The sequence below is a fragment of the Pelecanus crispus genome, chromosome 14 (assembly GCF_030463565.1).
Source record: "Pelecanus crispus isolate bPelCri1 chromosome 14, bPelCri1.pri, whole genome shotgun sequence".
Classification (NCBI taxonomy): domain Eukaryota; kingdom Metazoa; phylum Chordata; class Aves; order Pelecaniformes; family Pelecanidae; genus Pelecanus; species Pelecanus crispus.
This window is the reverse complement of record NC_134656.1, coordinates 9,308,842-9,333,167: the sequence shown is the minus strand read 5'-3', so window position 1 is coordinate 9,333,167 and position 24,326 is coordinate 9,308,842. Positions and strand designations below refer to the sequence as shown.

Below are 24,326 nucleotides of genomic sequence, written 5' to 3'. Positions count from 1 at the left end.
ATCAATTTGCTTTTCTGATTTCATTTTTAACACATCAGGAAAGTTAGCTGTCGGTACAGCACTCTGACCCCAAAATAATGTTGCTAATTAAATTCAAAATATGCTTCAATATTTTAATCTGTCTGTATTCCTCTTTGGATTTCCATGCCTGTTAAGGTTCATATGAGAGCTGATTTTCTCTGCATCTTCTGCCATTAGTGCAATTTTCACTTATTCCCTGTTTCAGATATAGAAGTTGCAATCTTAGGGGTCTGTTGCATTCCAGCATAGTACCTAAGAACTTCAATATCAATAGCGGATTTCATGGGGCCACTAACTTTCTCCCCCTTGGAAAGGCTGCTTTGAGCGTACTCGGTTGGAGGTTTTTTTTAATTTCTATTTTTAAAGTGGTTGCACTGGAATAGGAAGTCAGTGCAGTTTTGTTACCATCATTTATTATTCCAGACCTTAGATGAAGTCTTACAGTATCTTATCTCCCAAGTCTGCACACTGGCCCCATGCACTACAATGCTACCAAATTTGCAATATAACTCGCTGCTTGCGGAAAGCTCTTGTCCAGGACCTTTCCTCTAAAGAGAGAAATGTTTTCAGCATCATATGACTTGTTGGACAGATTGAAATGCCTGCAAAAGCTAGGTGGTCCTGAAGAAACACTAGGTTTGATGAACTGATACAGGTATCTCAAGGTATACCAAATCTGAAAAACATCAAAAAAAAAAAAAAACCTAGAAGCAAACCAAAATGCAGAGGCTCTGACATACAGTTCAGCTTCAGCTTAGCCCAGACCAGTTTCCACTTTGACTGCATGCAGTTTCTTAATTTCTTTTTCCAGATTATTGATCTGCGTGCAGCATTTGAATGTTGCCTCTGAGAGATGCTGTGCAACACAGTGCTCCTGTGTAGAACGCTCAGTGCTGCCTTTTCTGAGTAGCGCCTGACCTCTGGTGGCCAAATGTACTTTTTGGGAACATGCCATCGATACATCATTACATCAAATCCACCACAGGGTCATGGAACGTCTACAGTTTTATAAGTAACAGCAGAAGCTACACCATCTACCAAGAGTAAAACACCACCATTACCTTTAATTTATCCCTCAGAGATGAAACCTGGTATTCCAATTTCTCCAGCTGGGCTTGTCCCACAGCATGTAATTTCAGCAAATTTAACACTTCTTGGAGAGTCTTATCAATTGACTTTGTACGTCCATCTAGTTTTAGATCATTTGCAGCATTCAAGCTTTTCTGGCTAATGTCTTCTTGCTCTGTCAGATGGCGATTTCTGGTCTGGTTGAAAGAATCTCTACTACCTTTGTGACGATTCAGAAAACTAGATGAGGTATTTGGAAATCCATCCACACACGGAGTCTTCTTCAGGATATCTAGAGTTGTGTGACTTGGAAGAGGATGCTGTCGCTCTTCTGCACAAGCCTCTTGAATAATCACCAATGGCAATGTCCTATGGTCTAGAGCTGGAGTTGTATTTCTGGATTCTGTCCCTTTCTGATCCTCAGAGCTGAATGAGTCTGCCTCACTTGTCTCTGCAGGATTGTGAGGCTTGCTTCTCCCATGTACATCAAAATCACAGGCAGCCAAGTAGCTCAATATGCTGGGAGGCTGAGCTTCATCTCTTACATCCCCTTGGTTCTGCCTTTGTTGCAAAACAGACTGCAGCAAATAGATTCGTAAGTGAGCACATATACAATTGAAAAGCATGAGATACCACCTAAGATAGAGAACTGGTCTTGGAAACATGCACCCAAACTGATCAAAACCACAGGGCTCTTCTGCACAAGGAAACCAGGCCAGCATAGACTGGACAAAAGAAACTATTGAAACAAATTACTAAGAGCCTACTGGATGAACTAAGTGGAGCAGCAGTAACCGTGCTTTAGATCTTTCAGATGAAAGTTATCAAGACAGCTAAAAAATTGTTTCTGGAAAAAGAACACTGTAAGCAGCTTTCGCGTCAAATCAGCTCAGGACAGGATGTGAATGTAGTGGTTAGAGGAAATGTTCACTTTGAAGAGTCCAACATACCCTGTACAAATAATAAACCTTTCTAAAGACTGCATATTCTGCTGCCTTGGTGAGGCAACGCCAAACCTGACTGAGACTTGAAGTTAGGGGAACATATATATGATGCTATTAGTATTTGAGATGTATGGCAGAATTAACAGGATTCATATAAAACAACCATTAAAACCAAACCCCTCTTGAATGGATAAGAAAGAGGACAGGGTTTTCTATTCCCCTGGGCTACACTTGGCAAAAAGTGGGGTTGAGGAAGAGGAAGGCTTGTTTCACACAGAGCCTCTAAGACACCGTTCTGCTCCACAGCTACTGAGACAGACTGGTCCCTAGTCTGATTCCTACCATAGACTATTAGAGCAGAAGCCCACACCCCTACCATTCTGGCTGCCAAGAGGAATATTTGGCAGGTTGGGTAGGTTTGTTTGTTTTTTACAAAATCTAAAATGAAACTCAAAAAAACAAGGGTTAAAAGAAAAATATAATTAAGTCCCAAAATAAACTGCAAAGGCCCTGGAGTGCTACGTTTTCACATTTCTGAGTGCGTTCTTCAATAGCCTAATCTAATCCAAAAATCAGTTCCTAGGTCTGTGCTTTGCATTTTGCTTTCCTCGGCATACTCACCAGGTAGTATTTCTCTCTGAAGCTGGGAGTACTTGGTGGGGTCCAGTTGTACAACGAGCCCTTCCTGCTGCCCACAGAAAACTTGGCAGTGGTTCCAGGTGACAAAAACAGGTTCTCTGTGTCAAAGGGGCTGTAGCAGAAGACACAAAGGCCTAAGCATCAGTAAAACCAGAAAGCACAGAAACATTTAGCAGCAGGAACAGCTGTTAGGATTCAAACTGTGACATTTAGTAAACAACACAGGGAATAAAAGGAAAGTGAGACTGCCTCTCTGACCAATATCTTTGATTGCACCAGCAGAGAAAGAGGTAGGTGAAAAGGTTGCATATTTTACACAGAATTATCAACACCCTTTAGATGGAGACCTGTGCCACAGTCTTTGGAAGAAGAGTCCAACAGGCCAGAAGTCTGAAGCGCTCTCCGTCCTTCTGCAGCGTCCTACACAGACGCCAGCGCTGGCGAGTACGGTATAGGCTGCTTGCTGACAGCCACTGGACAGACAGCGAGACGTACACCATACCACATAGGAAGGAAATGTAACACATGTAATAAAGGAAAACTGTCATTCATTTCCCTCCCACAGAGCACACACCACCTGGAAAAGCCGCTAAAAAAAAAATTCATTATCCTTTAAATACTAATAAACAACTCCTTTGGCTAGCAAAAGAAGCTTGTGCAGTGGTATATGGCAAGTTGTGTCGTTCATACAGTCATGGATGAGTCCCATTATAGCCCCAGAGGATACTGGCCAGGGCCTACAAGAGTTTGACAAGTCCTGCTCTGAAGACTTCCCAGTTACCTACTACATCACAGCCATTAATTTCCCAACTCCTTTGCAAAGCAGTCTAAGGAAACTTGGATGAACTGTACCCCAAAATGCAACTCAGCTAACCAGGAGAAAGAAAACATATTTAAAGTTAAGTAAAGCAAGTTTGTTTTTTCTACACTTTACTTCTCTTCCCTACTCATATGCCTTGTGGCACCACAAGAAAGTTTGTTTTTCCACTTAAGTACTGGCATTTTGAAAAGAAGTGAATTGTTTATAACAAATCTGTAATCTCATAGATATGAATATAATGGCCAAATGGTAGGATAAGGTCAGCTGCATTTAGCTGTACAATATAGAACGACTAGAAGTCTGAAAAGATCCAAACAATAATGAGGACTAATCAGTTACAGGGAAATGAACTTCTGCTCTCTAGCAAAAGTTGAAAAGCAGAGCTCCAATTCTCTCTAGCTTCTCACGTTGCACAGGGACGATTCTCAACACCATCCTGCAGTGCAACACACCGCTGTCTTCCTCACCGTGGAGGTAATGCTCTGTGAGCTCGCCTAATACAGGTTAATTGGCTAAATTAACCAGTGTCACCCAGCTGGGGTTCATCAAACAGGCCAGTCCCATGGAGTCACATTAATAACCATCTGCACTGTCTCACTATGCAGAAAATAAATCGGGATTCTGACAGCAACAGCCTTTTAGCCAAAGCCTGCTATATTTACTGATGGAAGCAAATTACTCCCATCCATGGCATTTCTTAAGAAAAGTCACAGGGATCCATTCCCCAGATTTTTCATTTTTAGCTTTTCATATAGCAATGCAGTAATGCAAAATGACACTTCGGAGAAAAGGGACAGGAATAACAAGCTAAATCTGGTTTGCCCCTTTGACAATTACTAAAACCCTCTTGCAAAACACAGCTATTCGGCTGCCTTCCCAAGAAGCACACGCTCCCTGTTACTGCAAGATAACAAGTTGAGAGAGCAAAGCCAAGGGTGAAGGAAAGAATGAAGCCTGTTCTGAAGCATCTATTATCTCTTGGTTGTAAGCTCTTTGGGTATGATCCATCATCTTGTTCCACATTTGTGCAGCAAACAAAACATCATACTGGGGCAGATCTATGAATCCATCGCTCCCAGTCTTGACATTGACAGAGGCCAGTGGGGGATATTTGGGGGAAAAGCGTAGGAAGTAAGTAAAATATAGCAGGCTTTCCCCAGACACATACTCAGATTTGAGGCAATCCATAGCTTAGCTCTGTCATGCACCAGCCTTTGCAAGCAGACTATTGCCTTTAATTGTCACACGCTTTTCTTTAGTTTGTCTTCCTGAAATCATTGACACAAAATCTCTGTATAGGTCAAAAGTATGCAGAAATATCATTATTTAACTTTAAATTGTGGAACATGTACTTTGACTTGGGGGGGGGGGGGGGTGTCTCTGTGGCTATACTGAGAGAAATAGCAGCTAATGTTTCCTTTCCACATCCCCCACAGCGAACATCTACATGCCTGTACAGTATTATCTATCAACACCTTTTCAAGACTGAAAAATTCTATTAAAAAAGATGAAAGTGGCCCCACATGTCTGATCATCTCTCTTGTTCCCATCCTATTTCTATATCGCCAAACATGTTGGGTTTTGGTTATGACTAATTACAACATTGGCATTAAATGCACAACACCACAATGCCATCATTGTTAAGGCCAATGTAAATGCAGCACATAATTCTCCTTTAGCTTGCCTTAACGCTGTTGCAGGACTTCAGCGTTCAGGTGCAAAACTCACATGCCCAGCCTGACCTTGAAGGGGTTTAAAATTCATCACAGCTCACGTTTCCTAGATTGAACCTCCCACGACACCAGAAGCTTTGCATCCACACACATTCAGAGGTGCCTCAGCCTTGCCAGGACCGAGCATGGATTCCCCCATTATTTTGGCAGAACCACCAAACCTGTGGAGGGATGAAATACCTGAGATTTCTACCACTTCCCTCACCCTGCTGCATTTTTCTGTTGGGTGTGTAAAGGTGGACACTTCCTGGCTTATGTTCTCAGAGGAACATAAGTAATCAGGCAGAGCATATAAGAGCTGAACTCAGTTCAGTCTTCAGCCCCAGAGGATCCACATTCCTTTCTCCCACCGCCAAGACTGTGCCCTAATTACTCCCCTTCTATCCCACTGCTCTGTGTATTAAATACCACCAGGCCAGAAGGGCTCCTGGTGGACAGACCTGTCTGAATCCCACTACCAGGCCTGTGAATCCAGACTTGCATTAATAAAAAAAAAAAAAAGAAAAAACCCAAAACCAAAAAACCACCAAAACAATTCCGGTCAACTGGATTGGATTTGCTGTTAATCATGAGATTTCTTTTTTTCCCTATTGAACACAGGTGAAAATGCCCATGCAATTTTAACAGTATGGTGGTTGTTAAGGTTTCTCCTACCCACTAAAGCATAGTAAGTGCCAGTTTCAACGTTAGTACAGCTTATCACTTCCATCAAAAGCACACAGACGCATTGATGGACTATTGCCTAGAGATACCTGCATGAGTAACTACCTATTCACATAAGTTTTCACCTGTAAGAGCCAAAACTGTCAGTAGGTACGTATCCAAAAAACCAGACTTCCCTTTTTTATTCTCCCTTAAGGTTTTTTTTCCCCCTACTCCACAAACCCTTGTGAGCCAGGCCAACACATGCTCAAAGTGGGCAGAAATCACAGGAGTGGTTCTGGCTGGCTGGTACCCTTAGATGCCAGTGTGGAGTGCTAACTGAAGTTCTGAAAAGAGAATACAGGCTTTCTCTTTGTCCTTCATGTGAGAGACAGAACTTAGACTGCTGTTTAGGTTGGCAAAAAAACCCAAAGTCTTCTGCCAAACTGGCCAACAAAGCTGTTCTGCAACAGACCCAAGCTCCTCATGGCATAATCTATAAAGGAGTTGAAGGAACTTTTGTTAGAGCCCAGAAGACCAGTGGCCTTTTTAAGGAAAATATACATTTAGAAGTGGAAGAGTGATCTACATTTGGATTTCTCACAAAGCAGGTCTAGATCTAAAGTTTGCCTCTCAGGGAAGTTTGGGCAAATCAGCTGGATTTGTTTAGCTATTCTTAAATCAAAGGAAAAAAAGCAGTTGTCATTTTGAGTGCTCTGTCTTTGAAAATAGAAACACCCTGAGTTACCACTACACAACTTCTCTTTTCTGCAAGCAATTTCAGCAAACAGGCTGTTGAAGAGGAGGAGCCTGCCAGTTCTGTGCAGAAGTGCTCTGGAGAATCCACTTGGTAGGATACCAACGCGTTTCACAAAACTTAAACACAGCAGAGACATGCAGCCGGAGTTTTCTCATACACTGAAAAATTCCAAGTGGGGATTAACTCCCAAAGGAAATGCGACACCACTAACCCTGCTCCCAGCTCAGCTTTTGCCAACTCGAAAAGCTGGGTGATGATTGTCCCAAATGCCACAGAAGTGCCATCAAAAGCTGCACAAGAGCTGCGAGCTACTGCAACGACCAAGTGTCAACATAATTTGAATTGTATTTTTCTAGAAAATTTAGTCACAAATACCATTTGCTTTAGGGATTTAGGCTATTATCTGAGAAACTGTGCAATATCCCAGAATAGGAAGGGGTTTTCCTCGTACAGTCCTTATGTGCATAATTATTTATGAAAGTTTTTGACAGCGAGGAAAGACAAGCAAGTAGATCCAGGAAGAGTAAATGAAGTGAATCTATCTGTTAGATGCCGTTTGTGTGTGTTAACAAGAGAGTAGAAGCAATTTCTTCCAGACTCCACTATGAACATGCCATCTCTCAGTACCGCACTTCCCAGATTAGGGCAAAAGCAGATTTTTGTATCCAGTTCAATAAAGAAAGTATGTCTCCTTCAATGCGTAAGTGAAGCTTCTTAAGATGTCAGGCTTGAAGTCAGGGAGAAAGGGACTTCCCTTATAAGAAAAGCATCTCTGCAGGCAGAGGGTTCTGTCTGCAGTCCTTTCTGCTCTGAAACTATGTCAGGGCTTTTGATCATTTTACATCCAGATTAAACCCAATGCAAGTTTTGGTGGCACGTGTTTGTTGCAGGGTGAGAGATGACAAATAAAGGCATCAGACTTTGCTGGGGATGTATCAGAGCCCATATACCCTCCTATGCCTCTCTTCTCTCCTTCCTTCCCCAATACTAAGACATGTGAATGTCAAAACAGAATATTTTAATTGGCCTTCATTTAAAATGGCTGGCATTTTAAGAGCTACTTTTACTTTAAAAAAAAAAAATAGAATGCAACTTGCACCATACCCACTCCACACAGTTTTCAATAACTCTACCATGAATGTCTCCGCTTTCAGATTCAAATGGGAATACATACGTAACTTGGCACGAGTAAAAGGATGTTTCATAGGGCATATAATGCAAGATCACAGAAAGCTTCTGGAATGAGGCTTTATTACCCAACTAATTAGTGGCTCAACTTCTCAAATAAGAAAGAGAGGTCTCAAAAGTCTCAGAGCAGCTGCAGGACCTCACCAAAAAAAAACCCATATACTGATGGCCATTGTTAGATCTCAGGAGGAAGAAGTGTCACAGACAACAGGTGCAGGCAAAACTCTGCTGTGTGAGTTTATTTCTCATTGACTTAGAGCAACGTGTGCATTTGAAAATAGTTTTCAGATGCTGTTGCCAAGATTCACTTTTCAGCCCAATTGCATGCACAAGTCAACAGTAAATTTCAAGAACCACAGCATACACAAAAGACATTCAGAAAATAGTATGTTGATTAACAAAGCTTTTCTTTCCCCAATGCCAGAAATGCAACCTGAACACTGTTTATCAACACTTGAACAGGAATTGCAACAGAAAACCTTTGCAGCATTTCTCCTTTTTGTGGCTTGAAAGACTGTGATAAGTTTTAAGTCAAATGATGCTTCCAAAGGTAATTAAAAGTAGAAACAGGGTATTAAGACCTGAAAAATCAAGTCTGATTGTAAAATACCTTTGGTTACTTTACCCTAAGGGCAGGGAAACTTTTCTCTTACTGAAAGATCTGTTCAGCTCTTGTGCATATTTGGCAGACCACACATTCAATACATACAAGCTTTTTTATTCGTGGGTAATTTTTAAGAAAACAAGAAACCAGCATGGCCAGAGGAGAACAGTTGTATAACGCTGAGTCGTAGGTGAGCCTGGCCTGCAAGGCATAGCTCCCTGCCCTTCCTAATCTAAACATTGTTCAGTTTCTGCTTTTTCTGGAGAGCGCCTAGATCTACAAGTCATCACAAAGTGGCCTTTCAAGAAGGTCCTCACCATGGAGGCGTGTTCAAATGCCTCTTTGCCATATGGGGTTGAGAAGAACTGAGGACTGCATTAAGCCATATACAAAAGTACGAGTGACGAGTGCCTGTTGTTTAATTGGGCTCTTCACTAAGATGGCTAGATTTAACCCCTGGACAATAGTAAATGGAAACAGGTTAAAAAGTTTTGATTTGTTGCATACAAGACTCTCAGTATAGACCGACAGTCCCATAAAGCAGAAATAACCGTACTACCTCAAAAATCTATGGTGGTATGTCTAGAGTGAGAAAGAAGTTTCAGTGCAGCATCCACAAAAGTGACAATTTGCTTTTAATAACATCAGTAATGCACTACAAAAAAAAAAAAAAAAAAGAAGATTTACAGATTTAAATTATAAAACCATTTAACAAATCACAGGCACCGTGAAAATACTCAGCTATTTTGAAAGTGCATCTGTAACCAAGCTTTCCTGTAGTGCACAAACAGGTCTTATATTGATAACTGCAATCACAGGGCAGATATAAAGGTGCTATGTCTTTGGGAAAGCTTAATTTTCAACAAATTGTGGCCAGGCAATAGTGATTGCCCTAAAATTTCAACCACATTTTTTTCCGTTGTGCCTAGAAGCTGCTATTTTCAGTTTCATTTCATCATCTCCAAGATTATTGTTCATGTTTTATAGATGTACATACATTGCTTGGAGCTAGACTTGAACGCTCATTCTGAAGAGTAGTAAGCTAAGTAAAAGCCTGCTAGTCAGTTCATGTGGCCAGCCATGGCTCCGGTAACATCAGCACAAAGAACTGAAAGGTCATAGAAATAACTTCTGTCCCTTTCCCCCTCCCCTTCCTGGGGACTGCTCCCACAGAGTCAGAGATCAGGCACAGTAGCTGGGGTTGCTGTGAGGAAGCATGTGGCTGCTATCTATCCTGCACCTGCTCTGCAAATAGAAAGAGGACTATGATGTTGAATGCTACTAAGTGACATACTTAGGAGCCTTTAATTTGTTTCAAATGTTTAAAGGCGCCAGCTTTTTTCATTTGACGCTGTACTTACTTCCAGAGGACCTCCAGCTGTAGCTTGATCGTGCCCAGTTCAGTTATATCCACAATGATTGCCTTAGGCTTGGTTGTAAAGAAGTTTATGCTGTCACATGTCACGACACCAACTAGAATAGTGGTCAGTCCTCGCAGCTCTGTCACCTGCAGGGACAAACATATCCATTTTCATCTTACCAGACAATCCTAAATCATGAAAACACCCCAGGCTCAGATCTGCTCTGAGGCCCACAACAAACTTAAAACCTTGCTACTCAATTCTGGGTTCCTAAACTGTTGTGAGCCAATATCCCCACAAGGAATATGTCATAGGTGGCAAGCAAAGAGGAAAGGAGCGCTATGACTTGTGGAGAGACAGAGCTGTACAGCACTTCTGACAACAGAATTTGGTAGACTATGATTTTAAGAAAAATTAGTCTGAAATTTGGAAATTTTAGCTCTGGTATACATACAAGTAGTTGTCATTTATAGTATAGAGTTTAGCTTGTCTACATACTAGAACAACACTGTCATAAAAATATATATTACAGAGAAGTATATTAGCCTACCTACACTAGACTATTTCAGCCTTCAATTGCCTAAAGGATCTGGAAGCACAACTGTCTGCATCCACTGTGACTGTTCTAACTGTCCTGAGCTCAGCTGTGGACCAAAATCAGAACTTGTAAGCACCAGTTCTTTCCACTAGCTCTGCAGGTGGCCCCAAGTTTGTTATCAATGCAGTTACAGGCCTGCATTTTTCTGAGGCTGGCACTTTGCTTCTTCAGCTTCTTAAAAAAAAAAAAATCTAATCAAACACTTGCTATAAAAACATACTTCCAATTGAAGATCAAATTGTTCTAGAAGTGTGTAAAGCATCAGACTCAGCACAGAATTTTAGCACAAGTGCTAAAGTCCACTTCGGGAATTAGTTACACGCCCACATCTCCTTTAAGAGCTAGCAAAAGTTATGTTGCCGGACTCCTCTTGGAACACTCTTTGGCACTTCTCAGGTTTTTTGTTGTTTTTTTTTTTTTTTTTTAAAAACAAAACCAAAACCAAACTGTTATGTATTTGTACTGGGCAAAGATTATTAAGTACAAAAGAGCAGGAGGGTGTGGAGAACATTTTGTCAGCTTATGAAAGTCTACTGAGTAAAGAGTAAAACTGTCAATGCCATACAAAGTAACACAATTTTTTACAACTATTATGGGGAAAAAAAGGAATCCGAATTAGCCTCTCGCCTGATCTTCATTGTGCAGTGGCGAAAAAAAAAAAAAAAAAAAAAAGAAGTGTGTTATAAGCACATTTCCAAAGGCTGTGCCGGCAAGATGCCAAAGTGTCTCTCCTCTGTAACCCAGTTCTTGCTGCCAGATAGAAGGGGAACATTGCAATAGCTGCTTTAACACAGCTGCCAAAACCTGAAACCCTGCGCTGGCACAGTTCCCTAGCAGAACAGGATCCAGCACAGCCTTCGATCTCAGCTCCTTTTAGGTTGACAGATGTCATGCTGCAGAGTCCAGTCCACAAAAAATGCCAGACTACAGTGCAAATGCTGTTTAAGGATTAACTCCACCTGCTGGGTAAGTGCCAGAACCAATGCCAGTGGCAGCTGCACAACAGTCTATGAAAACTACAAGCTTCCCCCAAGGGGTAGCCACAACGTGGCATCTACGTTTCACAGGCCACTAGCACTGGTCCCTTACTGTTAAAGAGATGACATTCTCCAAGGCAGTTTAAAAAAAAAAAAAAGTGTCAGAACTCTAAATAAAGATATAAAGTACAGACAGTTTGTACTAGCATACAAAAGCCATTGGTTCTTCACAGGTATGGAGCATCTCTGGAGTAAAACATGACAAAAGAATCTACAGTGCACCCAGGTAAAAGGGACTTTTGAACTATGCATTCAAAACGTACACATGTGCAATGATACGTTTTCCATATACATATTTCTCTTTTTCAATAGAGAACAGAACTCCACAGAACTTAATATTCCACATGGGCAATATAAATAATATCTACATACACATCTTTTTGTCTCCACATCTAGACTTCACTCTAGAAAATCCCAGATACTGATTTAGACCTTTTTTTTAAAAAAAAAAAAAAAAAACAACCAACCACCATATATACCAGACTCCAAAACATGGGAAAGCAGATGCACTAATACAGTTACGAGTGCCAGGAACAAAGGAAAAACAGAAGTAGATGTCTGTTCAATAGGTAGAACATTGATCAACTGCCATTTTTACAGGGCTATGTAAAGAAAACTACATAAGAATTTTGACAAATGCTTGGTAGCCTAACAGGTAAGTAGTACGGCAGAAGACCTGTTAACCCACTGATTCCAATCCAACCATTATACACCACACCTTGATTTCAAACTTCTCATGGAGATTGGGTATAAAAATCTTTTCTTCCTCATCCCACGTTTGGCTGTCATCGGTCTCAATCTTGCCTTTCAACCTCCATTTTTGGCGCCCCAGTCGCACAAACACCTAGAAACCACGAAGAAAAAAGGATGTTGGGTCAACATATCCCAGAATGATCCCTTCAGTCCATAGGCCTCACGCTGTTCCAGTGCTGCAGAGGCAAAGCCATTGCTTTGATCACTATACATTTAGGAACTTGGATAAAGTTAGAAGATTGGAGGCAGGAATTTGGGTTGCAGGTTTTAACACCTTAACTCAGTGCCAAATGACATGTCCGACCCATTCTAGAACTGCAAAACTACGTTGCATAGCAAGCGTAGCAGTACTGAAATACAAGGCACACTGGAAATCATTTGGAACTGTTAGAAGTAGGAGAGCAACCCAGTAAGATACTGAGACGCATTCAAAGCACGCCAAGGGCAATCTTCCAAGAAACAGCCAGTGGCTGTTACTCGATTCCAGGGCAACTTTCAAGACAAAGACCTGGCAGGTTGGTTTTGATAGACAATCACTGCCATCTTTTAAACCCCTCCCATAACACCCGAATCACATCTTTCCCTCTTCAGTCTCAGAGGGCAGAGTACCTAGTGAATATGCCCAAGCACTGTTCTCATCGGAACAGTGCACGGTTTTATCGTAGCCTGTTTCCTGCTCGCCTTCTACATGTTGCACCTTTACTCTCCTGTTTTTCTACTGCAAACTCACAGCAGTAAAATAAAGGACAAGATTAATTGCTGTATACTGCACCTCATACTGGTCCCCCGGGCAGAGACGTGCAAAGCCCACCAACCCTGAAAAGAGAAGGAAGACTCCTAATACTTGTAGAGTTTTTACAATGTTGTCCCAAAGCCTCAGCTTGCAATAAATAAAGTGACTATCCGGCTAACACCCCCTTGTGCTCAACGCGGTGCAGAAGCTATGCCACCAGCCCAAAACGCTCTTAGAACGACAAATTTTAATTAAGCCAAGGAAAGAAAGCACATCAGCTTTTATACTCAAATATGAAATACCATCGCAGATCTGTTTTATAGTACTGAAGCAAACAGAAGTTTGCCAAAATTCTGTTCAAGGTCTGATCCAGAAAGCCAGTGGAAGCAACTGGCATTGAATAAATGGACTCTCAGTGGATCAGATTGCTACGTAATAAACCCCAAATCAATTGATGAGTCTTGAAGGGAACAAGAAAGGAACATACCTTTCATCTTCAAGTGAAACTCTCCCAAATGGACCTCCAATGCCCCTTCTATAAAGCACATGTCCTAGAAGAAAGGCTGAACAATCACTATGACTGAAAAGCAGCAGAGTAGCTACCTTCCCATACATGTCATTTTCTTGAAAGGACTTGGCTCTTTTTTAAAAAAAAGAAAAAAGAGACACACTAACATTTTCATTAGGGGAGTGAATGCAGGGTCCATTCATACTACTTTTAAGACAGAAAATCATGATGGCACTCCACAGAAGAGTGGAACTGCTTGAGCAGTTCACTGTCAGTTACCTTCCACTGCTTGTTTTGTAGAAATAGCATAGGTTATTCATTATTCAATTCTCATCCCATTACTTCCAGTGGAAGTCATAACAGACCCCAGTATTAAAGCAGAACTTCAAAGGATTTTTCACTTGTCTTCATGAATACATGAAGCCAAGCTGAGTAGGGAAAAAAAAAAAAAAAAAGCATCGAATTCAAGAGCTTTGCCTGTAGGGTATTTATCTCACAAGCTTCCATTCACATTATGTACTTGTATTTCATTCACATGTTAAGTTTTCAACCCACATCATTAAAAAGAAAGCCAGCAGCAAGTCCTAGTACATTTTTTGCTAAGGAAGTCAGGTCTTTGTTACACAAGTGTAATATTTCCTACCTCTGTGCACTCTTGGTAGTTCTTGTAAAGCTCCACTAGGCTCTCTCTGGAGGCTTTGGTGGAAGGAGACAAGGAAAAGGCATGTTTCATGTTAGTGGCCCCATCTCGTAGTCTGCACTGGATACAGTAAGCTTCATAGAGTTCTTCTACCTTTAAGATTTGGGTGGGGGTGGGGGAATAATGAAGAAGAATTACCCCAGCATAGTTTCATAAGTTTGAGAGGAATGTCTGCAGTCTTTCCTGACAAAAAAACCCAACCAAATCCAACTATCATAGTACTGCAGAATGCTGCAACTGACTGATTAGAGCACAACTGTTCATAGACATTCCTGCAAAAAAGCATGGGATATTGAGAAACAATTCACTCTGCTATTATCAGATTAGAAGACAAGGAGTAGAGTAACACTTTGTCCAGGGAAAAAGCACTTGGGGAGCAGCAAACCGATTCCCTCAGTACAGATTAACACACCTACACCTTTAGCTATGTCAGAGGAGAGATTTCATTCATTTGGAAGCAGACATGCACTCTACAGAACTGCCTATTTGGCCCCTTGTGGGAAGGGGAGGAGAACACGTAAGTCTTCCCACAGCAGCTTTTTCTGTACAAACTGGCAGGGTATGCAAACTGGCTTCACAGGCAAACTCAGGTTGGGTTGTAACCAACATTCAGCCTGAATAGAACCATTCAAGAAAATAAATAAATAAAAATCCCCTCCTTCTGTAAAAAGAGTGGTTACAGCTTTCAGAAAGTACCCAGCATTATAATCAGAGAATTTTCTATTTAGATAGTTTGCTTATACAGCAGTGTAAGCCTTACATGTATAAGATACAAAAGCCCTTACCTTGCTTATGTGAAACTCCAGTTTTCTGATGTATCTCTCCACAGAGCGGATTTGCTTTTGAGGAGGAGAGAGAGGGGGACTTGAGAAATTATTTCCTAAATATGCCTTTAAACAACACAGTAGACACATCATCCATTTTTCTCCATTTGCAACATTTCGTCTCATCCTCAATAGTCTTACCTTATCCAGGTCATAGTAGAAAGCCTGAAAGAGAAATAGCACAGGCTGAACAGGAGAGCATGTATATTTGTACACATTAATGACACTTTCATATTTACTGCAAGACTCACTATGCATATCTTAAGCTACACTAAATTAAGATGCATTGCTTACTACAAGGAGACAGTCCAACATTTTTAGTACTTTCATTTTCTGTGCATGGTTGGTTGGTTTGTTTTCACAGATGCTTGAAATGAGACAGAGTCTCGCCACCAGCTGTAACAAGGACTTGGACATTGGTCACGGTACCTGGGAGTTTCCAGTTGGGTTTTTTTGTTTGTTTGTTTAATCTAGCTATTATTTACCAAATGAAAGGAAAAGTTGGATCTGCAAGTTGTCTTTTCATTAGCACTGTCTCTGAAGGTACTTCTAGGGAGTTGTGAATATGACAGAACCTAGGTTACAAGAACACATTCACCAACTATGGAAAACAAGGCCCAGTCTTCATCACCATTTCTGTCCATACTGTACCTGGCTCTGGTCAGGTACAAACAGTAATCACTAAACAGACACAAGGAGATACCACCCCAGTAAAGGAACACTATCTGAAGTGCACTACTGGATACTGAAAATGAGAAATCCCAAGTTTAATTCTCACATCTATAGCTAGCCTGCTTGCTAAATTTCTGATTGTGGTGTCTTGCTGGACCTCACCTCAGTGCTTTAACTGGAAAACCCCTGGGAGTCCCAGATATGAGAGAACATCTACTTTTGTGACTTTTATTTTTAAAGTCATTTAAATATTTAACATTAAAAGCATCTTACCAATCTGGAGTTCCTTTTTGTATCTTTGTGTCGACCAGAGAGATAATCCAATTCAGCTTGATGTGCTTCCAAGTATTCACTGGAGAGGAAGAAAACCCAGTGTTACATTCTTCTGGTACATTCATTATAACACCTCCCCAAAGAATTTTTCAGCAGAATGTTACAAAACAACTTCCTTCTCCAGACGATTTCTCTTGTTTTCCTCTCTAGAGATGTGAATGGCTATATAAAGGGACATGGGTCAACAAATGAGAAAGGGTGGTTTCCATAGACAAATATTTGTCCTAAATGCAAAGTCACTCCTAGAGGAGCATCTGTACACAATGAGTGCCAGAAGGTGCTGATTATTGTTAGCTAACATTTAAAGATGCTGTACATGAGGAATCCTCCTGAATCCTTTTTGCTCCTCCAAGATGTGGAATGCTACAGTGCAATTCAAGAAGGCCACCACTGCTGCATAAGGTATATACATGTATACATGCACAATACATGCACACATTGCACTCAGACATTCACTATTTCTTGTTTCCCTTCATCTAAAATAGATCATTCAAGTCAAAGATAGGCTTTATTCTGGGAATGCAAAGCAAAACAAAACAAGACAGTAGAGCTGGAAGTACTACAACAGGCAAGAGGAAAAGAGGGATGTAAGAGGAGAACGGCAAGTTCTAACACACATATAACCCAGCTCACAGATCTTCTTTTCAGATTTCTCTAACGACTCCTGTTTGGCCTTCTGGAACCTCTCTTTAAGGTAGAATCAGTTAATTTGTTGATCAAATCTCTTCTTACAGTTACTAAGGAGTAAGAATTCATTAACCAACTCCACCTTAAAAAGTCAAAGAAGTCCATCATGAAACACTTGCACTACAAAACCAAGCTCATAGAAGTACTCCACATGTAAGGCAGGGCACACGTCATTCAGTGTTTCAGCAAACAGAGCTGAATACCACCTTCTAGTGTTTTAGCCAGAGCCGAATACTACCTTTCGGTATGCTAGACAATTTCTTGATGTAACGGTTACTTTTTCCAGAATTAGAACTATTTTGCAAGGTGTGAAGCACTTGGTGCCAGTTGGCTTCTATAGAGTTGCTTGCGTGCAAGGGTTGTCCCTTAGGAGTTCCCACAGAGCCTTGAACTATTTCTGCTGAGACCATCTTCTTCCAACTTTGCTTTTAATACAGAGCAGACTTAAGTAACTTTTTCCTCTTATGCTTAAAAAGGAACAGGAGTCACCTGGTAAATGCTACATTATAAGACACATTTCTCTGAGCAGTCAAAATAACTTCATTTAAGACAGCTGTACTTCTTCACATTTGCTTTGATGCATTTCATTTTCTTACTGTTACAAAACCAGTTCCCCCAAGACACCCAGCGGCTCCAGCATTCAGCTGTCTGCTCTTTACACTTGCCTATTAACAGCTCAGTGCAGAAGTAGCCAAGGCTGGTGGCAGGAAAGGGTTCACCTTCCTTTTAGAAAAGCTTCATCACTTTTAGATTTAAGCACGTTAGAATTGCCAACTTTGTGGAATGGTACCCAGATGGTTAAGAGAATAAAGAATTATTGGAATGGTACCCAGACGGCTAACAGAATAAAGAATTATTTGCTATAGCTATAAGGAAACAGGCACGTAAAACATGTTCTGCACTAAAAATTCAAGTCACTCCAGCACCAAGTGGACTTGGTCTGCATCTACTTAAAATTTGGACTTTGCATTGCTATTTGATACAGTTGTTTTCTGTCGGTTACTTTAGTCAATTAGTTAGCTACTCAGTTTTGGCAGGAGTCTGATCATATGGCATTCCCTGTAGAACTGGGAACAAATTCTGATCCACTTTATGGTTTCTCCTCCCTAAGCTCCAATAAATTCTAAACTCTGCAAAAACATTTGGTTTCATTATTTGTTTTAAATCTAAATCCACTAATAAGACATTGACTTTTTTTTTAGGCCTAAGACTTTATAGTCTTTTATTGGAATAAAAATGTGACACATCTGAGTTTACAATGTATTATTACAGTGCATTTTATGTTCTTTGCTTAAGAAAACAAACTATGATCAGAACTAATACAGTAGTAAAATTTTGAGGATAGCGGCAACATATGTGCAGGAACTGTTAGTAGGATGCCAGCAGAAAGAGCTACAGGGTTTACAAATCCAAGGAAAGGTATTTTATCTTCCAATAGTAGCTTCAGGGTGTAAATAAAGCTCCGATGATATTAGACTAGACCCATGAACATCAACTGTAAGGATTTAAGATGTATTTGGTATATTAAGATTCCAGGATGCAGTTAAAGGTTGATCCGTTTCAATCACTGATGGAGGCAAAGAGCACTTGCCACCTCTTCCCTTCTGCTCTGCAATGCCAAGAGAGCAAGCTCATCCATGTTTTATTGTCATTTCAGCATTGCCTAATATCAGGGTTTCTATGAGGTAACTGACAGCTTCCTCAAAGCCAGAACACCCTAAATTCAGATTGCCAGCCCATCCTTTGATGTCTATTTTGTCTGCTGCATACACCCCACATCTGCCAGACAGGCAACAGGCAAAATTGGCCTTTAGCCTTTTCACTCAAGTCTGTACCCATGCAACATTGACTGTGCAGTCAACCATAACAAACACCTTGAAATAACACCACATTTAAAGCAAGATAACATTATTTACATTGCCATAAGAAGATGGAGTTATACTACAGCTCTGTTTCACCACCTCAAGTCAGCTGAAGTTTTCAGGTGGATCTGCTTAGACCTTTCCTTTCCAACAAGCCACCCAGAGATGAAAGGGGACTTTTGAACTCCAGAGTTTAATCCTATTAAAAGAAAAAAAACCCCAGAAGAACCCTGCACCACTAGAATATCTAACTCTTAAATGTTCTCTAATTAGCTTCAAGAGAATAGAAACAGTTTATGAACCAGCCTCCCCACTGTGTCCTTGCAGGGCACACCCTTACTTTCAGACTTGTTTTTAAGTCAGCTTTTTGAGTCAAAGCAAACTCCACACAGCTCCCTCTCCAGAAGCTTTCTGCCAATCACCCCCCAGGTCTGGCTGTCCCATCCCTATCCAAGTCTCTCCTCGATATGCAGACTTCCTGTCTGCCACCCTGCATGCTCCAAAAGCCTCCTTTCATCAAGGGAGCTTAGTTGCTCCCAAGAGATGGAGAATCTCCCCACAGAGTTCTACCTGCCACTGATTTTTTTGAGAAGTGTAACAAAGTGGGAACAAAAAAAAAAAAAAAAAACCAAAAAAAAAAAAAGCCCAGAACACTTTGTCTGCAAGCAGACTGAGAGTGAATGAAACTTGTTTTACAAGGTCCCAAACCAGTGCCTGGGGAAGTCACTACATATGTTTAAAGATGCCAGATGGAGACAGAGAACAGTGATGCACAGACTTAAGCAGCATGACTAGGTAAGGCAAATTACAATACTTAAAAAGTCCTTACTTAAGTCCTTTCTTCAAAGCTTCAAAAATTTTCTTCACCTGCAGTGGCTTTGGATCCCAGATGACTGCCCCCTTCTGCAGGGAATTATAAGCCTTGGGGGATTTCAGTGACATTCTTGATCTCACTGAACTTCTGCTGAGAGACTTTCTGTAGAAAGAGAAAAGAAACATGGGAAAGATGCAAACCCCATCACCTGGGAGAAGAGAGATGCCTAACCCACAAAGCTTCCAGGCTACAAGTTATATGCCCAATCCCATATACTTTCACTCAAAAGAACAAAGCTCTTGGACACACTGAGAATACTTTCACAGATAACATTAGAAAGTTAAGGCCCAGCCCTAAATACCTAGCACAGAAAAACTATGAGTTTTTTTGTGACTTCAACAACAGTAACTTCAATAAGAACATCCCCTTCTCCAAGCTTGATGCAGACTCTGAGAAGCCTAGTGTTTCCCTTTTATCCTTTTTAAATAAAGAAAAATTATACAGGTCCCCATTTCTTTGGGAATGTGGGGAGCACACTGAGCAAGAAAAAGAACAGCTCATTTTCATACTGCTAGCAATTAATTGTCGTAACAGACACACACGGCAGCTAGCTATGGCCCTGTTTCTGTGCGCATTCACACCAGTTGCTGGGTCAGCTACAGACACTGCAGGATGAGGAGATTGCCATTCCGACTCTCACCTGCGATTCAGGAAAACAAGGCAACAAACTTGGCATCTGCTTAAGGCCTAACGGATAAAACTAACATAAAAAGCCTTAGAAATAGCCATTTCTTCGCCTGTATTCACCATCCATTTAAATGATGGCTTACAGCCCTACCACATTTTAGAAAAGCAAGCTACTAAGCCCAGGTTGCATACAAGATATAATTATCAAGGTGTTTTTTCAGTGTCTTACACCTCACTTACTTTTACAAGCAACTGCAAAAACAAAACTAAATATAGTTTCTAACAGAAGTCCCACACACGGGATTTTTTGTGCTAACCTAAAGAGTTAGAACATGCCGAGCCATTAGTTATATGTATCTACAACATTTAAACCAGAAAATGAGCTCTCTGCAAATGGTTATTTCACATTGTCAGATTCCTGCCTGGCTTACTTCTATCTATGTATTCCTCCAAGTCTTAGTTATTTTACACAGTTTTGTTAATACTCCCTAAAAGCCCAGCCTCTAAAATAACATTACCTAAATAAGTTTCCCATTCCACCAAGCCCAGCCAACTGGTTGCTCTCAGAGAAGCTTTCCACTTTCTCTACAATCTCTATCCTAAATTCAGCTCACCTGGAGAAATGATGAACTTCCACAGGCTTGGTACTTAGCCACTGGGTGTTTTTAAGTTCTAGGCATGTGACTGAAGGCCTAAGGAGATTACTGAGCTTGGCGATTAAATCCTAGGCCCAGCACACCTGAGAGATGTCCCCAGTCCTATTATAGAAACCTTCAAGTAACTACTTTAATTATTCTGGTGCTAAATTTCCACTTAACTGCATTTTTTAACACATAATCTGTAAAAAATCTGATAAAATTAGGTGTTGCCAAACATTACTGGATATTTAATTTCTTCGCCCCAATGATTATCTTAGTTTTTTACGATGACTTAATGTAAAGTACTAATTAACCAAACCATTTGGAGCTCAGCTTACCTATAACGAGGAACATAACTGTTAAATTAGAAACTTAAATTAATATTGTTTTCTTTGAAAAAATGATATAATGAAATAATGAATCTTTGAGTATTCCATGCAAAGTGAGAGTGTTTCAACAGCAATAACACTGGAAGGGACAGTCTAGCCAATAACAGCAGTTGAAAGAGTCTCCTAGAAGGATCATCACTTAAAATTCTTTCATGCAAAGCAGGAGATAGCATCCAGTTCCATGCTTTAGATGAGTACCCTAATTAGCAAGATACCATATGGATGATATAAGATAATTCTATCTTTTGAAATTAAAAAGCCCAAATGGCTCCTGGGTTTTGTTTATTTTTGGAAAGGAAAGGACCTTCATATTTACTTTCAGAGTTTTGGACTGCAAATCCTAAATTCAGGAAATCATTTCCCTTCAGTTAAAGAGTAGCACCTAAGCACCGCATACGGATAGGTTGGGATTTAAAACTCACCGCTTTCCTCAGTATCTCCTACTGACTGATGTAGTCCATACGTACGTACTCAGGGCACTGATGTTAAGAATCCCATTTGCATACATTTCATAAAAAAGTTAAGTGGCTGACATGGGCCTTTAGGGACAGTAGCTAAGAGCTAGATGCTATGTTGCTGCTTTCCCTTGTGAACTTAATAATTTGAGTATCAGATTTCCCACTTTATAGATAACAGTAATAATATTTACTTCCTGTGGAGACTGTTGTGAGGAAAAATGAAATAGTGTGTCTGACTGAGAGCCTCAAAAGGAAGTTGCTGAAGAAATGCGAAAGTATATTTAGCATCTGCTTAAGAATCTCCATGTGGACCCGATTTGTGTGTCATCCTTTGGATAGACCTTGCATAGGGCCCCTGCAATCTCCTGCTGTGTTTTGCAACAGTGCCTGAGGGAGAGATAAGTTAGGAAAGGGTGATTAAAAAATTTCTTCACTATGCTGGGGAAAGCTCTTGGGTGTTCACTGGGCTGTGACGGAGTATCTAGGATGCAAATTTTCCTTATTGCGGTGATTCCTGAATGAAACTGTCTGTCTAAACACTTTAATGAAAAGCAACGCCATAAAAAATGCATAAAGAGAGGCATTTGGTTAGAAAACCTTTGCAGCTAAAAGTTACAGAATAACCCTAAGGGATATATCAGCTCTGCTGTTTGGAGCATTCTTACCCTGCTGGACTGTGCCTTTGTTGGAGAAACGGCTGTTCAACACTTTTCCTGGTAGATCCTTTCCCTGCTAGAACTCTCAATGCATACTTGAGCTCAAGTCTCTTTATATAATTTATTGACAGTGTTTTTCTCAAGATCTTAGTGATTGGTGTGATTTTAGATGTCCGATCTTTGCTAGGTGTAATATTATTTTTCAGCTTCCACAACAAATTAATTTATTCAAATGTGAAAGCTTCTTGATTACATCACAGTCATGCTGGAATTTAATTTTTGCTCATACTTTATAATGCTGTGTTGACCTAAAAGGTTAAGTCAGTCATTTGGTTCTTTGAAAATATATTTTATAACATGAGTCAGGTATTTTACTGATACACAATAGGATTTTTTTAGTACAATACTTTTAGAGGCATACTTTACAATACTTCTATATGATACTGCTAAATGATTCACGTTGTTATTACTCTAGCATGCACCGGCAGTCAGAGATTATATTAATTTTCCATTTATATATCATATCTTCTAAAAGCACTCAACAGGCTATACAGGGATCACTAAATTCAGAAAAAGAACAAGAGCACTTCTAGGAGAAAAGCTGCACAGTTATCTACATAGGGCAATGCTATGCAACAATTTATGATAAGCAAAAAGGGAAAAACAGTGCAGGGTGGTTTAGCAATTACGGGGCTCAGCTGAAGACTGGAAGACGACTGCAACCTTGGCTACACTACAGACCTGCTACTGATAGCAGCGAATTTGCGGTGGCCTTGGCCTGCTTGTATTCCTCCCTCCCTCTCGTTTGTGGCACTGCCAGAAAGCAGCCCTTCCTCTCATGTAACACCACTCTGCTTAAATAACTCCAGGAGAACTTGAGTTGGGTTGTTACACATTTTGCCAGGATTCACCATTAACATCCCCATCTTTTTAAAGGTCTACGAGATTTTTAATAACTGTAACTATTCAGAAGGTTTTAGTCAGAAAACGTCAGTTACTACTAGGCTGCTAGCAGGAAGGGTCGCAGCCCTTCATTTTTCTAGAAGAAAGGGAGACTATTAACAGTCTGATACATAACCTCTGAAATCCAGCCATCTCTGAAGTACAGTGTGTATAGTAGAAAGATAGTACGGTGTGAAGTATAGCTCTTTATCAGTGAACCATGACAACACTCAATAGTTTTAAGATAAAAAATAAGGAACAACTTCTACACATAGATGCCTTAGGTTAAAAAATACATTCACAGTACCTAATGTCTGTTGCCCAAACGATCAGGTGCTTTTCTTTTTGTGTTACTTACGCTAATTTTCTGCTTTGCACAGTGCTGAATCCAGTGAAGGAACAACTCCTGCTGATACCACCCCCATCACCAGGAGAGACAAATGTGAGTTTGACCGACATGATTGCCAGTGAGTAAGTCTATCGGCTTCTGAAATAAACAGAAAAACAGATGAGTCAAAATCTTCTTGGCAGTTCAGGCTTAGACTTGTGCTGCTGCAAGTGCTGAGCTGCATGGAAGTGAAAAGTCAGAACAACAGACAGTAGATTAAATAGAAAAAAAAGACTTGTCTGCTATAGACGTTTCCTCTGTTGCCATCCACAACACAATTAATAAGGGACTGAATAGTCTAAAATGAAATCTCTCATGCCCTCTTCAATTTCTGATTGATTTTACAAACTCACTATGTAAAAGCCAGAATAGCCTCAATTCAGGCTCTCTACATTTCTGATTTTTTAAAAACCCTGTAATTGTCCCACTGCTTAAGGAGTTCAGGCCAACCAGTCTATTTCCAAATCAGTATGGTTGCCAGAACAATACTTAAGCTCCAGACTTAGTCAGATCCAAAAAGCAGTTCCTTGCATCTGTGCAGAGCCACACTGAAGTCAATGGCAGAATTGGCTGAGTGTGGTACTTAAGCCCAAGGCAGAAGTCTGGTTTCAACAGTAAATTTCAGGTTCCTGCTCCTCCTCTGGCAGGATTTCTCTTGGATTGCTCTCTCCTGTTTTCCATCAGTCAAACTCTTTTGCTTTCTGGAGAATTGTGTTCTCTGCCATATGTCTATAGAATCCAAGCTACAATATAAGTAACAGACATATCCTTCAAAGCAGCTGTAGAAAATCACCCAGACAGTTAATATACAGAAAAATTCCCTTCCTTCCCCCCTCAAGCTGGTGTAATGTAAACACCACAACTGAG

General features: G+C 40.6%; 1 protein-coding gene across 9 annotated transcripts in view; it reads right to left on the bottom strand.

The window, feature by feature from the left end:
• The window catches only part of RIPOR3 (RIPOR family member 3), a 54,460-nt gene that overhangs the window by 8,740 nt on the left and 21,394 nt on the right, over positions 1-24,326 (bottom strand). For 7 of the 9 annotated variants that reach the window (XM_075720920.1, XM_075720924.1, XM_075720921.1 and 4 more), the window contains 12 exons: positions 23,430-23,558; positions 19,317-19,463; positions 15,879-15,957; positions 15,075-15,098; positions 14,895-14,948; positions 14,053-14,202; positions 13,389-13,452; positions 12,941-12,984; positions 12,134-12,259; positions 9,781-9,926; positions 2,655-2,784; positions 1,083-1,667 (listed from right to left, as the gene is read on the bottom strand). In XM_075720920.1, the coding sequence (XP_075577035.1) occupies positions 1,083-1,667; positions 2,655-2,784; positions 9,781-9,926; positions 12,134-12,259; positions 12,941-12,984; positions 13,389-13,452; positions 14,053-14,202; positions 14,895-14,948; positions 15,075-15,098; positions 15,879-15,957; positions 19,317-19,463; positions 23,430-23,530 (1,650 nt within the window). In that variant the 5' untranslated portion in view covers positions 23,531-23,558. Of the gene's footprint in view, positions 1-1,082; positions 1,668-2,654; positions 2,785-9,780; positions 9,927-12,133; positions 12,260-12,940; positions 12,985-13,388; positions 13,465-14,052; positions 14,203-14,894; positions 14,949-15,074; positions 15,099-15,878; positions 15,958-19,316; positions 19,464-23,429; positions 23,559-24,326 lie in introns of those variants that run through there. The other 2 variants (XM_075720925.1, XM_075720926.1) reach the window with 2 other exon arrangements.